General features: G+C 37.1%; 1 protein-coding gene across 2 annotated transcripts in view; it reads right to left on the reverse strand.

The window, feature by feature from the left end:
• RAB3GAP1 (RAB3 GTPase activating protein catalytic subunit 1) overlaps window positions 1-15086 on the reverse strand; it is a 111071-nt gene that overhangs the window by 63718 nt on the left and 32267 nt on the right. For both annotated transcript variants that reach the window (XM_061439326.1, XM_061439335.1), the window contains exons 4-5: window positions 4249-4381; window positions 1122-1200 (exon numbers count right to left, since the gene is read on the reverse strand). In XM_061439326.1, the coding sequence (XP_061295310.1) occupies window positions 1122-1200; window positions 4249-4381 (212 nt within the window). The remainder of the gene's footprint in view (window positions 1-1121; window positions 1201-4248; window positions 4382-15086) is intronic.

Raw genomic sequence — 15086 nt, forward strand, 5'->3', positions numbered from 1 at the left:
GACTATTTATGAAACATTATCCAGTTTATTGCATATGCAAATAATTTTATGTGTCACAATGGAATGAAACACAGATTATCATTCTTCCCCTTCCTTAGAAATTCTTTAATTAAAAAAAAAAAATCAAAAGACTGACTCAGGCCAATAGAGTAAATTAAAACCAGTATACAAATTTCCTTTAACTAGGTCTTCTTTTTTGACCATATACTTATGCTTGGGCCATTTTGGTGAGTGAGTGAATATAGTGTTATGTTTTAACACTAACATCTCCAAAATAAAGAAATGCTGTGAATAAATGAAAAAAATTAAAAGAACTTCAGAGAGATTACAAGACTTTTTAAATGTGATAATCTTAAATTAACATACCACATTTATAACTAAGACACAATTGAGTTTTGATGTTATAACATAACTGAGATCAATATTTTATGTCAATTCAATTTTCAACAATATATATGCAGCTTTCTATATTTAATTGTTCTATGCTAGTCATCAGAATCATAGTTAAGTACAACCTGGACTATGACTACTGTGCAAAAGAGAGTTAACGGCCCTGTGACTGCTACCCTCAGAAAGGCCTACTTGCAAGGCCTGGTTGATATTTGGGTTTGGGTACTTGGATTTGGGGAGGGGTCACATCGTTTATCCTAACCAATAAAGTTATTGTGCCTAAATTGTACAAACAACATGGTTTAAACAGCAGGTTTACCTGCTTTCCTTCTAGGAGTCTGAAATTTTCTTATGTCACAGTCAGAAGGTACGTACGTGACATGTCACTAGTTAAAAACCTGAGAGAGCTGAGCTTCTACAAACAAGTTTCTCTGGTAGACAATTATGTATTGTCACAACTTGTTGCTAAGGGAATTCAGTATGCCCTGTGTGACTCCATTAGGAAAGGACTCTTAAATACCTGCACTTCCTCCAAACTTTGCCTCAGGCACTTTTCCTCTTTGCTGATTTTGCTTTGCATTCTGTCACTGTAAGAAATCCTAGCAGTAAGAGCAACTATCAATACATGCTGAGTCCTGTGCGAATTCCCAGCAAATCATCTATCTTGCGGGCAGTCTGGGGGCCTCCCTGACATACATTCTGAAAGTTATTTGTGTAAAATGTATACTTACCATCTTACCAGGCAATGTGCTCTGGGAGGAAAGTCATTATTCATACACAGCAAATCTTGCATAGATTGTGGAATAACATCTACAGAAACATTTGACAATGAACAAGTGAGTACATTCATTCTAAGGCAGAATTTCATCATATAATTTAAAGATAGTCTATAACGCGTCTTGCTAGTCCATGTAGTTTTGCCATTGCTTAAGGATTTACATCTAGGGCTAAAGATAAACTTTGGAAGGACACCGGTATCTCTCTCTCGCTCTCTCTTTTCTTAAAAAAAAAAAAAAAAGCCAGTCTCTAAAAAAAAAAAAATATATATATATATATATCTCATTCCCATGTTTATAGTATTTTCCATTTTTCTAAATCATGACTCAAACAATTCTTCATTCCTTACTAGAAAGCCTTGGTTTTTTTTGTTCTTCTTGGCATGCCCTTGGTCTTTACTTTTCTTCAAAATTTATATATAGAGTCTGTCAATTCTATATCACCTCCCATAGCTAGCCTTTGTTCATCTCTGGCCATCTTAAATATTCTTGTAAAACCACTAAGCTTTTTCTCCTTTATAACCCATATATGTGGAAGTACTTGCATTACAATCCGTAATAAGATACTAACATCAATGATTATTATTTATACTTGAAAATACACAGTAAGTTCAAAGCATAAAAAATGCTCATAAAAATACTTCCTTTTGCTATACAGCTATACTTGCTTAGCAAATTTATATTTTGTTAATCTGTAAACAGAATAAATAGGAGAATACTAATAACTTGATGCTCTACTTAACTAAAGCAATAAGCAATTCAAATAATCAGTACTCAAATCTTCTGACCTCTGATAATATAGTTTTAAATGTGTATCTCCAAATTAACTGAGCTGATGATTTGCTTCTAACTTGTACCATTAGTTACAGCTTCGATCACAACCAAATTAAAACTCCCAAATATATACACATATGCAGCAATAATGCCTTAACTATCTTAAATTCATTCATTATCTCTCATCATTCCAGTCTCCTTTGTCTATCTCAGAAACACTGATTCTAAGCCTCCTTATTACAATAGCTTTTCCCTGATGTACGTTTTCTCTACAAATTAACAACACCCAAGATTTCTATACCTTGAACAGTTTCCGTCATTAATCAGCAGAATGCTGGACCCAGAAATCTTTAGGCTATTACTAGGCTTCCACCAGCTATGTGTATTGGCTTCCACCAGCTATGTGTATTTCCCTCTTCCCCTTATTCTTAAAGTATACATACCCATATTCTGGTTTATTTTATTTTGTTGTATAATTGTCTTATCCATGTATATACATGGTCAAATTATCTATCCTAGTTTATGAATCTAAATGCAGATGCTACCTAATTGTTTTGTGAAAATAATATATACAATAGAAAAGGTAATATAATTTTATTCCTACGTAAGAAAAGGTACAAAATATTTCAGGCTTACACTTAGAAATGATAATCTATTTTGACCATCAAAACTTGAACACTCATTGTACATACTTATTTTCTGAGTGAATGAAAAAGAGTATTTGACCAGATTCAAAATTCACACTTTTTAATACCTTGCTCACTCACTATTTTATACTAGCAAATCTCAGAACAAAGATTTTGGATAATGTGACCTATTAACAACTATAAGCACCATCTAACATTGGGCCAGGTACTGAAACAGGTACTTTATTTCAATAGGAAATGCAAAAAAAAATTTTTTTTTTGCAAAATTTAATAAAATTAAAATATTAACTCAGAATTAGAAATTATTGTATTTCAACTTAGTAATAAATTATGAGATTATTATATTTTAAAAAGACTATTTTAACACGTATTCTTCTCTTAAAATAACTGGTAATATATGTGTGACAAATTGGGAGGGTATGACTGACAGATATTCACCATCAGGTGTAAAATAGCTAGTGGGAAGCTGCTATATAGCACAGGGAGCTCAGCTCCACGCTGTGACGGTCTAGGGGGTGGGATGGTGGTGGGGAGGAGGTTCAAGAGGGAAGGGATATATGTATACATGTAGCTGATTCACCTTGTTGTACGGCATAAACTAACACAACATTGTAAAGCAATTATACATCAATAAAAATATAAATAAATAAAATGATTGATAATATAAATTAAAATTACCTTTGCAATTTTGTAGGGGGAAGAAATAAAACTCTCAGAATCCTTTATTAAGCGGCAAAGGATGTTTGCTAGCTTGAATACTAATTGCAATGCTTGTACAAGAGGCTGATAACATTAGTAATGGTGAGATACACACTTATGTACAGTATCTTATTAAATCTTCCCACTTACCCTCCAGGTAGGATTACTTCATTTTACAAATGAGATCAGTCAAGCTTAGAAAGGTCAAGTAATCCATAAGGAGAAAAACCAGAATTTTAATCCACTTGATCTGCCTCCAAAGTCTGGGGCATACACAAAGCCAACACTGACTAATCAATAAACAACTTTCAAAAATTCTTCAAAGCCCAGCTTAGTTACCTAATTCTCCATAACACCTTCTCTGATCTCTCTGGATTAAAACTGATCTTTTCTCCTCTGAACTCCAGTAAAACTTTGTGCTTTGGGATAGCATTTATCACTTTTTACCTTTTATTATTGTTACTTATTTATAGACTTTAACTCCCCTACTGAAATGTACATTTTCTCAATTGGACTTTGCACAGAACCTAGCACATGTTTGGTTAGTCGTGTCCAACTCTTGTGACCCCAGGGACTACAGCCCGCCAGGTTCCTCTCTGTCCATGGGATTCTCCAGACAAGAATACTGGAGTGGGTCACCATTTCCTTCTCCAGGGGATCTTCCCAACCCAGGAATCAAACTTGGGTCTCCTGCATTGCAGGTAGTTGATTTACCCACTGAGCTATGAGGGAAGCCATAGCACATGTTAGGCACTCTACAAATAAATGACTTAACTAATTTAAAAATGAATGATGCTGTAATAATTACTCTGCAAAGATCATACTCTATTTCAGGTGTGGTGAAACAACTGTGCAAATGTAAAACATCTCCAGAGAATACTATTTAATTAAGTGAACTAAATTCATAATTTAAAGTTAAAATCACTCTTACAAGAGTTTAAAAATATGTAGTGAAAACTTACCTTCTAGTACTTCATCCTTTGCTTCTTTATCAGTGGATTCTTGTACAAGATAATGATGAGTGACTGAGAACTTGAAGTCTGCAAAGGAGATCTCATCTGATTTCTCTTCCCATGTCCCAGAAGTAAATATACCCTGTATTTCACAGAAAAACAAAAAAAGAAAAAACATCCACCATAACATATTCAATAGTTATCATTAGTTTTTTAACCACAAATCTTTTTTCCCTTTTTCTGCCTCTTAATCTAAAAACTTGATCCTATATTTATCCTCCCCAAAAGGGAAAAGGAAAAACATACAAGTGAATAAACCAAGAGGAAATTATTTATAAGTGACTTATCACAGTGGTCCTTTAAAAAGAAAATTTCCCTAGAAAATTAACTATCAAGTGCCTAACAAAATTGTAATTTTCAAATAATCAAGCAATTTTGGTAAGATGAGTCTCTATATAAAATAATGAATATATAGTAAATCCCATGCCTCTTCACATACCAAAAAAAAAAAAAAAACCCAAAACCCAACTCTCTCTACCAACAGCAGAATCTGAGTATCTTTTAACAGAAACTGGTTAAACAAGGGTTTCATAAATTTTAAAAATTAGAAAAAATACATGACAATAAAATATTTATTATAAAAATCTCAAATCTAATAACATCACTATGTAGTACACAGCATTACTGGGAGATCAGAAATTGCTTCAGAAACAAGCAAATCTGTAAAATCACTGTAAGTAATATGGTATCTGTAGCATTTATTTGCTTAACAGGTTCTGTGAGTTTCTTTATATGACCTCTGGCATTCAAATATTTTCACTTAAATATCAATTTGATTGGAAAACATTTTAATTAAAAGTTTCAAATAGCGCCCTTACTTACATAATATAATCATAAAAAAGGATTTTTCTCACAAAGCTTCTAGTCTCCCATTGCTGTTCTTTCCACTGGAGAAGTCTATAGTCATTACAGCATAGCACCACCAAGAGGCAGAAATACCAACTCAGCAACTTCCAAGTACAGAGAGCCCCAAACTAGATAAGAAACTGTGAGGAATGATTCTGTGAGTCACTGAGTTTTTAAAAGTGTTGTTTGTATCCTGCAGATGTATGGCAAAACCAATACAATATTGTAAAGTAAAAAAATGAATAAATAAAAATAAAAATAGAAGTGTTGTTTGGACTATACCTATCATATAACATCCAGCAGTTTTATGTATTCTTGGAAAGGCATATAAAATTCTGAATCTTTTTGTGACGAGAATAACCACCACGTATCCTACATATCACAGAAAACTAACCAAACTGATCACATGGATCACAGCCTTGTCTAATTTAATGAAACTATGAGCCATGCCATGTAGGGCCACCCAAGACGGATGGGTGATGGTGAAGAGTTCTGACAAAACGTGCTCCACTGGAGAAGGGAATGGCAAACCATTTCAGTATTCTTGCCTTGAGAACCGCATGAACAGTATGGCAGAAAATGAAGAGGAAATAAACAGCCTCTTGATGAAGGTGAGAGAGGAGAGTGAAAAAGTTGGCTTAAAACTCAACGTGCAGAAAACTAAGATCATGGCATCTGGTCCCATCACTTCATGGCAAAGAGATGGGAAAACAATGGAAACAGTGACAGACTTTATTTTCTTGGGCTCCAAAATCACTGCAGATGGTGATTACAGCCATGAAATTAAAAGACGCACGCTCCTTGAAAGAAAAGCTACGACCAACCTAGACAGCATATTAAAAAGCAGAGATATTACTTTGCCAACAGAGGTCCATATAGTCAAAGCTATGGTTTTCCCAGTAGTCACATATGAATGTGAGAGTTGGACTATAAAGAAAGCTGAGCGCCAAAGAATTGATGCTTTTGAACTGTGGTGTTGAAGAAGACTCTTGAGAGAGTCCCTGGAACTGCAAGGAGATCAAACTAGTCCATCCTAAAGGAAATCAATCCTGAATATTCACTGGAAGGACTGATGCTGAAGCTGAAACTCCAATACTCTGGCCACCTGATGGGAAAAGCCAACTCATTAGAAAAGATCCCCATGCTGGGAAAGTCTGAAGGCAGGAGAAGGGGATGACCGAGAGTGAGATCACTGGATGGCATGACCGACTCAACGGACATGAGTTTGAGCAAGCTCTAGGAGTTGGTGGAAGACAGGGAAGCCTGATGTGCTGCAGTCCATGGCGTCGCAAAGAATCAGACACAACTGAGTGACTGAACAAATAACATGCTACATATCAAAATCTAGGATTTTTTTTATACGTTAGGTTTCTTAAACTGAGGTTCAGTTCAGTTCAGTTCAGTTCAGTCACTCAATCATGTCTGACTCTTTGTGACCCCATGAATCACAGCACGCCAGGCCTCCCTGTCCATCACCAACTCCCAGAGTTCACTCAGACTCATATCCATCAAGTCAGTGATGCCACCAAGCCATCTCATCCTCTGTCTTCCCCTTCTCCTCCTGCCCCCAATCCCTCCCAGCATCAGAGTCTTTTCCAATGAGTCAACTCTTCACATGAGGTGGCCAAAGTACTGATGTTAAATTAAGATATCTATTACCTAAACCAAAAGTCTCAAACTGCAATAAGAAATAATGATACACATAAGAACTTGGTTTGCTAGGAAGAAAGCACACTATAAAGCAGTGAAATCTAAAACTAAGGTAGGGGGAGAAGTCCAGAAAATGAGACATAAGTTCCATTTCAAGCTTGCAAAAAAGCTGAAAAAAAAATTTTGAGGTTTTTTTGTTTTTTTTTTTTTAATTGAAATGTTCTTGGTTTACAATGTGTCAGCTTCTGATGTATAGCAAAGTGATTCAGTTATATATTCTTTTTCATACTCTATTCCATTATGGTTTATTCCAGGATATTGAATACAGTACCTGTGCTATACAATAAGACCTTGCTCTTTATCCATTCTATATACAATAGTTTGTATCTGCTAGTCCCAAACTCCCAATCCAACCCTCCCCTACCTCCCCTCCCCCTTGGCAACCACAAGTCTGTTTCCTATGCCTTTGAGACTGTTTCTGTTTCATATGTAAGTTCATTTGCGTCATATTTTAGATTCCACATGTAAGTGATATCATACAGTATTTGCCTTTCTCTTTCTGATTTGCTTCACCTAGTATGATAATCTCTAGATCCACCCATGTTGCTACAAATGACATTATGAAATATTATTTTAAAATGAGACAAAAGTAGACTTGCCTGGTGGTCCAGTGGTTAAGACTTGGCATTTTCCACTGCAGGGGGCATATGTTCAAGCCCCAATCAGGGAACTAAGATCTTGCATGCCTCGTAGCACAGCCAAAACAATTTTTTGTATTAAATAAGTAAAATAAAAAATTTTAAAGAAAATATATTTATTTTAAAAAACCTAAGTTTTTAAAAATGATACAAAGAAACATCATTTGATCCTACTCCTGCATTCTAGATACCATGACTGTCAACCTTACCAAACAGCTATCTCAAGGTGGATTTGGTTGTATTTGACATAAAGGACATCCAGATTCTGTATGCAGAACAAACTTAAGATAATTTACCTTGACTGAAAAATAACACTCCAACCTCCCTCCTTCAATTGCATTATGATACAGTCACTTGTAAAGATTATATTTACTATTAGAACCAGAAAGGTCAACATTTAGTTCAGAATTAATCTAATAATTCAAATATAACTTCTGATGGCCCTACTCAGACAATAAAAAGAAATAAGCACACAGACTGGAAAGAAATAAAACCATCTTCTTTCACCAATGGCCTGATTATGTACATAATATGTCCAAACAAATCTACAAAGTACTAAAACTAATGAATTTATGAAGTTGTGGAATTCAAGGTCAGTATACAAAAATCATCTGCATACACACACACACACACACACACACCCCAAGCAAACACTTGGGGAATTAGTATTGTTTTTTACATATCACTCTTAAGACATCAAAAAAATCAAATATCTACAGCAGAGACTCAATGAAAGATGAACAAGAACTCTACCTAAAAATACCTCAAAGTATTGCTAAAAAGATATTAAACACCTAAATAGAGATATCATGTACACAGACTGGAAAACACAATACCATTAAGATGTCAATACTAATCAATCAAATCCTAATCAATATCCCAGCAGCCATTTTGTAAAGACTGACAAGCTGATTCTAAAACTAATATGAAAATCCAAAGAACCAAGAGTAGCTAAAATAATTTGATGAAAAAGTATACTATCTGATTTTAAGATTTACCTTGCTACAGCACTTGAGACAGTATTCAGTTCAGTTCAGTCGCTCAGTCCTGTCCAACTCCTTGCGACCCCATGAATCACAGCACGCCAGGCCTCCCTGTCCATCACCAACTGCCGGAGTTCACTGACTCATGTCCATCAAGTCGGTGATGATATCCAGCCATCTCATCCTCTGTTGTCCCCTTCTCCTCCTGCCCCCCAACCCCTCCAGACCCAGCATCAGGGTCTTTTCCAATGAGTCAACTCTTCACATGAGGTAGCCAAAGTACTGGAGTTTCAGCTTCAGTATCAGTCCTTCCAATGAACCCCCAGCCCTGATCTCCTTTAGGATGGACGGGTTGGACCTCCTTGCAGTCCAAGGGACTCTCAAGAGTCTTCTCCAACACCACAGTTCAAAAGCATCAATTCTTCGGCGCTCAGCTTTCTTCAATAACCAACTCTCACATCCATACATGACTACTGAAAAAACCATTACCTTGACTAGACAGACCTTTGTTGGCAAAGTAGTATCTCTGCTTTTTAATATGCTGTCTAGGTTGATCATAGCTTTCCTTCTAAGGAGTAAGCGTCTTTTAATTTCATGGCTGCAATCACCATCTGCAGTGATTTTGGAGCCCCCAAAAATAAAGTCTGACACTGTTTCCACTGTTTCCCCATCTATTTCCCATGAAGTGATGGGACCAGATGCCATGATCTTACTTTTCTAAATGTTGAGCTTTAAGCCAACTTTTTCACTCTCCTCTTTCACCTTCATCAAGAGCCTCTTTAGTTCTTCTTCACTTTCTGCCATAAGGGTGGTGTCATCTGCATATCTGAGGTTATTGATATTTCTCCCGGAAATCCTGATTCGAGCTTGTGCTTCTTCCAGCCCCACATTTCTCATGATGTACTCTGCATATAAGTTAAATAAGCAGGGTGACAATATACAGCCTTGACGTACTCCTTTCCCTGTTTGGAACCAGTCTGTTGTTCCATGTCCAGTTCTAACTGTTTGTTCCTGACTTGCATACAGATTTCTCAAGAGGAAGGTCAGGTGGTCTGGTATTCCCATCTCTTTCAGAATTTTCCACAGTTTATTGTGATCCACACAGTCGAAGGCTTTGGCATAGTCAATAAAGCAGAAGTAGATGTTTTTCTGGAACTCTCTTGCTTTTTTGATGATCCAGAGAATGCTGGCAATTTGATCTCTGGTTCCTCTGCCTTTTCTAAAACCAGCTTGAACATCTGGAAGTTCACAGTTCACGTATTGCTGAAGCCTGGCTTGGAGAATTTTGAGCATTACTTTACTAGTGTGTGAGATGAGTGCAATTGTGCAATAGTTTGAGCACTCTTTGGCATTGTCTTTCTTTGGGATTGGAATGAAAACTGACCTTTTCCAGTCCCATGGCCACTGCTGAGTGTTCCAAATTTGCTGGCATATTGAGTGCAGCACTTTCACAGCATCATCTTTCAGGATTTGAAATAGCTCAACTGGAATTCCATCACCTCCACTAGCTTTGTTTGTAGTGATGCTTTCTAAGGCCTACTTGACTTCACATTCCAGGATGTCCGGCTCTAGGTGAGTGTGAGTGATCACACCACCATGATTATCTGGGTCATGAAGCTCTTTTTTGTACAGTTCTTCTGTGTATTCTTGCCACCTCTTCTTAATATCTTCTGCTTCTGTTAGGTCCATACTATTTCTGTCCTTTATCAAGCCCATCTTTCATGAAATTTTCCCTTGGTATCTCTAATTTTCTTGAAGAGATCTCTAGTCTTTTCCATTCTGTTGTTTTCCTCTATTTCTTTGCATTCATCACTGAGGAAGGCTTTTTATCTCTCCTTGCTATTCTTTGGAACTCTGCATTCAAATGGGTCTATCTTTCCTTTTCTCCTTTGCTTTTCACTTCTCTTCTCTTCACAGCTGTTTGTAAGGCCTCCTTAGGCAGCCATTTTGCTTTTTTGCATTTTTTTTCCATGGGGATGGTCTTGATCCCTGTCTCCTGTACAATGTCATGAACCTCCATCAATAGTTCATCAGGCAATCTGTCTATTAGATCTAGTCCCTTAAATCTATTTCTCACTTTCACTGTATAATCATAAGGGTTTTTATTTAGGTTATACCTGAATGGTCTACTGGTTTTCCCTACTTTCTTCAATTTAAGTCTAAATTTGACAATAAGGAGTTCATGATCTGAGCCACAGTTAGCTCCCCGTCTTGTTTTTGCTGACTGTATAGAGCTTCTCCATCTTTGGCTGCAAAGAATACAATCAATCCGATTTCGGTGTTGACCATCTGGTGATGTCCATGTGTAGAGTCATCTCTTGTGTTGTTGGAAGAGGGTGTTTGCTATGGCATGTACTTACACTGGTAGACATACAAAGCCCACACATCTGACCCCACCCTTTTACAGTTTTATCTTCCACAGTTCATTTCCATTTACCTATGTTACAGTGCCTAACAACTTGTATTGCCCCAGAAATATGCTTTATCTTTGATATCTATGCATGATTTATCCTGCTCTTCTCTATTTCTCTTGGCATACCTTTCATATATTCATTTTCCAAAATGCATTCTAAATGTTATTTCCTATAGGAAATCTGCTTTATTGCCACGAAAGGTAAAGATTCTCAGTGTTTTATTTAAATCTATAGAACAGCATCTTATTCAAGTCACTTATATATCTACTTCTCGATTAGACTGTGAAGAACAAACACTACAGCCTATTCTTTGCAGCTCAGAACCTGAAAGTGACTACATGCTTAATAAGTATCTTAGAAATTATCTTTCAATAGTCAGAAAACCATATTTTCCAAATATATTATACATATTTCAGTAACTATACAGAATATATAGACTGAGATCTAGTCTAACTACCTGAAATAGCACACAACCCAATCCTAAAGGTATTCTCTGACTTGAATTGACGTACGTGACAGTCATGTTGAGTTCTTACTGAAATTAATTTCCTCACTGTACAAATTAACACAGATGGGTAAGCCCACTGCCTTCCTGGATTAAGAGATTTTCTGTAACACCTAACATAAGTCATTTTTAAGATTTAGTTTGATTTACCAGAATCAAACGTCATATCATAAACAACCCAACATTAAACATATAATCTTTCATTTTAAAACTAAAATTCTATCTCATTTATTGTTTAACCAATTATTGAAAAATTTTTTCTTTCTACTGATAAAAACAACACATTATTGAAAAGGAGGAAAATATAGTAAAGCATAAAATATAGTGGGTGGTTTTCCATTTCATTTTTTGAGGAGCACAGAGCTATGGTTCTGAACCTAATAGACTTTATAATCACCCACAAGGCTTTTAAAAAGTGTACTAATAACTAGACTCCACAATAGAATAATTAAATAATTATTAAATAATTATTTAATTAATTTAAATAATTAAATCAGAATATCTGAGGTTGTGTCTCTCTGAACACTAAAATTTTTGAAAAACTCCATGTGATTTGAAAGTGCAACCCAAGTAAACAAAATCTCAGTATAGAGCAAAAGTGAATATTTTCTTGCACTGATGGAAGAAATCCTTTTGAATGTTTGCAGTACTGAAATACAAATACTAAAACACCATCTATTTGGGGACAACTGAAGAACCACATACAAAATTAAAAAAAAAAAACAAAGGTGGAACCTTTCCTTATGCTAGGCACAAAAATTAATTCAAAATGGATCTTACATGTAAATATAGGAGCAAGAACTACAGATACCATCAAGAAAATAAAGACAACCCATGATACATGCTGCAATGTGGAAAATGGGAAAAAATGTGTGAATCAGATATCTCGTAACAGACTTAAAGAACACTTACAATTGCATAATAAGAAGAAAAATAATTCAATTTAAAAATGGACAAAGAATTGGAATAGATATTTCTCTAAAGAAGATATACAAATGGCCAATAAGAACATGCAAAAATGCTCAGTATGAATGGCCGTTAGGAAAATGCAAATTAAAGTCACAATGAGACATCACTTCATAAACACCAGGATGGTTATAATTTAAAACACAGAAACAAGGGAGGAGATCAACTGGTAGAGTAGAAGGATACTACTGAGCTTATGTCCCCACAGGAACACAGCAACACGTGGAGCAATTCATACTGTAAATAAATTGAAGAATGACAGAAAGACTCTTCTACAACGACAACTATGAGGCAAGATCCACAAGAAGTCAGGTAGAAAGTAAGCAAAAGCTATCAGGACCTGCAGCGTTAGGAAGGGACACAGAAGAGGAGGGGGATATCTCAGGCTCAGATATTGTCTCAGAGAAAGAAGTGGTCCAAGTCACATACATATTGTACAACAACAGGAATCCACCTCCTTCATTTCAGTTCACTCAGTTGTGTGCGACTCTCTGCGACCCCATGAATCGCAGCACTCCAGGCCTCCCTGTCCATCACCAACTCCCAGAGTTCACTCAGACTCGCGTCCATCAAGTCAGTGATGCCATCCAGCCATCTCATCCTCTGTCGTCCCCTTCTCCTCCTGCCCCCAATCCCTCCCAGCATCAGTCTTTTCCAATGAGTCAACTCTTCGCATGAGGTGGCCAAAGTACTGGAGTTTCAGCTTTAGCATCATTCCTTCCAAAGAAATCCCAGGGCTGATCTCCTTCAAAATGGACTGGTTGGATCTCCATGCAGTCCAAGGGACTCTCAAGAGTCTTTGCCAACACCACAGTTCAAAAACATCAATTCTTTGGCGCTCAGCTTTCTTCACAGTCCAACTCTCACATCCATACATGACCACTGGAAAAGCCATAGCCTTGACTAGACGGACCTTTGTTGGCACAGTAATGTCTCTGCTTTTCAATATGCTATCTAGGTTGGTCATAACTTTTCTTTCAAGGAGTAAGCGTCTTTTAATTTCATGGCTGCAGTCACCATCTGCAGTGATTTTGGAGCCCAGAAAAATAAAGTCTGACACTGTTTCCACTGTTTCCCCATCTATTTCCCATGAAGTGATGGGACCAGATGCCATGATCTTAGTTTTCTGAATGTTGAGCTTTAAGCCAACTTTTTCACTCTCCACTTTCACTTTCATCAAGAGGCTTTTTAGTTCCTCTTCACTTTCTGCCATAAGGGTGGTGTCATCTGCATATCTGAGGCTATTGATATTTCTCCCAGCAATCTTGATTCCAGCTTGTGCTTCTTCCAGCCCAGCGTTTCTCATGATGCTCTGCATATAAGTTAAATAAACAGGGTGATAATATACAGCCTTGACGTACTCCTTTTCCTATGTGGAACCAGTTTGTTGTTCCATGTCCAGTTCTAACTGTTGCTTCCTGACCTGCATACAAATTTCTAAAGAGGGAGGTCAGGTGGTCTGGTAGTCCCATCTCTGAAAACTAGCAGAACTTATAGGAGAGGTAGAAGAAAGCAAAACTTTGTAACTGAAGAATGCACACACATGCTTGCTTACTCCCAAGAACAAGGCCTAGGAAGAAGAGTGAAACTTCCTTAGTTTCTGGCTGGTTTCTCATCACACTAAAGTATGGGCACCATGGCCTACACCAAGTGCCTGCTCTAGCACCTCTAGCAATAATGCCGCTACCCATGAGAGAAAGGCTGTTGCAACCAAGGAGAGTGTGCATTTAGGAGGAATGTAGCCAAAGGGTGGTCATGCTAACACTCAGAGAGGCAACAGATACAGAACTGTCCAGAGCTCTAACTGGTGTGTGCTGGGACCAATTCAGGACAAAACCCAGCACACATTAAGAGCTTGCTCTGTCCCCAACTGCTCCAGCACAGTTCCCCTCCAGGGCAAAGGTGCCATTGCCAAGAGTGGGGAGTGCACACACTTAAGAGGAAACAAAACCTGCTCGAACTGACCCTCAAGGCTTCTGCTACAGCACCCTGGGACCCACCCCCACAGGGCTAAAACAGCCACGAATCATAGAAGCTCCAGCTTTTAGCCCCTCTATCTCCAGCCCCACCTCCCACCAGGTGATAGCTGACAGCCATCATGACCCATGATCATTTCACATCCAGCTCTCCCACCAAAACCACCAGGCACATACAAACTGCTAACAATGCTCCCACACAAGGACACTCCTTCAAGACCATGATAGGTAACTTTAACCTAATTTCACAGAGACAGAGAAAGTTAATCAAAATGCGAAGACATTTGTTTCAAACAAAAGAACAGGGGGAAAACACCTGAAAAAACAACTACTAAAACATAATTTATCAGATAAAGAGTTCAAATCATTAGTAATTAAGAATGCTAACTGAACTTGAAAAGAAAATAGATGAACACAGTGAGAATATTAACAATAAACTAGAAAACAAGTAAGAATCAGGCAGACCTGAAGACTGCAATAACTAAAATGAAAAACACACTAAAAAGAATTAACAGCACACTGCCTGATGAACTATGGACAGAGGTTCATGACATTGTACAGGAGACAGAATCGAGACCTTCCCCAAGAAAAAGAAATGCAAAAAAGAAAAATGACCGTCTGAGGAGGCCTTACAAATAGCTGTGAAAAGAAGAGAAGTGAAAAGCAAAGGAGAAAAGGAAAGATATAAACATCTGAATGCAGAGTTTCAAAGAATAGCAAGGAGAGATAAGAAAGCCTTCTTCAGTGAT

This window comes from Bos javanicus, chromosome 2, assembly GCF_032452875.1.
Source record: "Bos javanicus breed banteng chromosome 2, ARS-OSU_banteng_1.0, whole genome shotgun sequence".
In the NCBI taxonomy this organism is placed as follows: domain Eukaryota; kingdom Metazoa; phylum Chordata; class Mammalia; order Artiodactyla; family Bovidae; genus Bos; species Bos javanicus.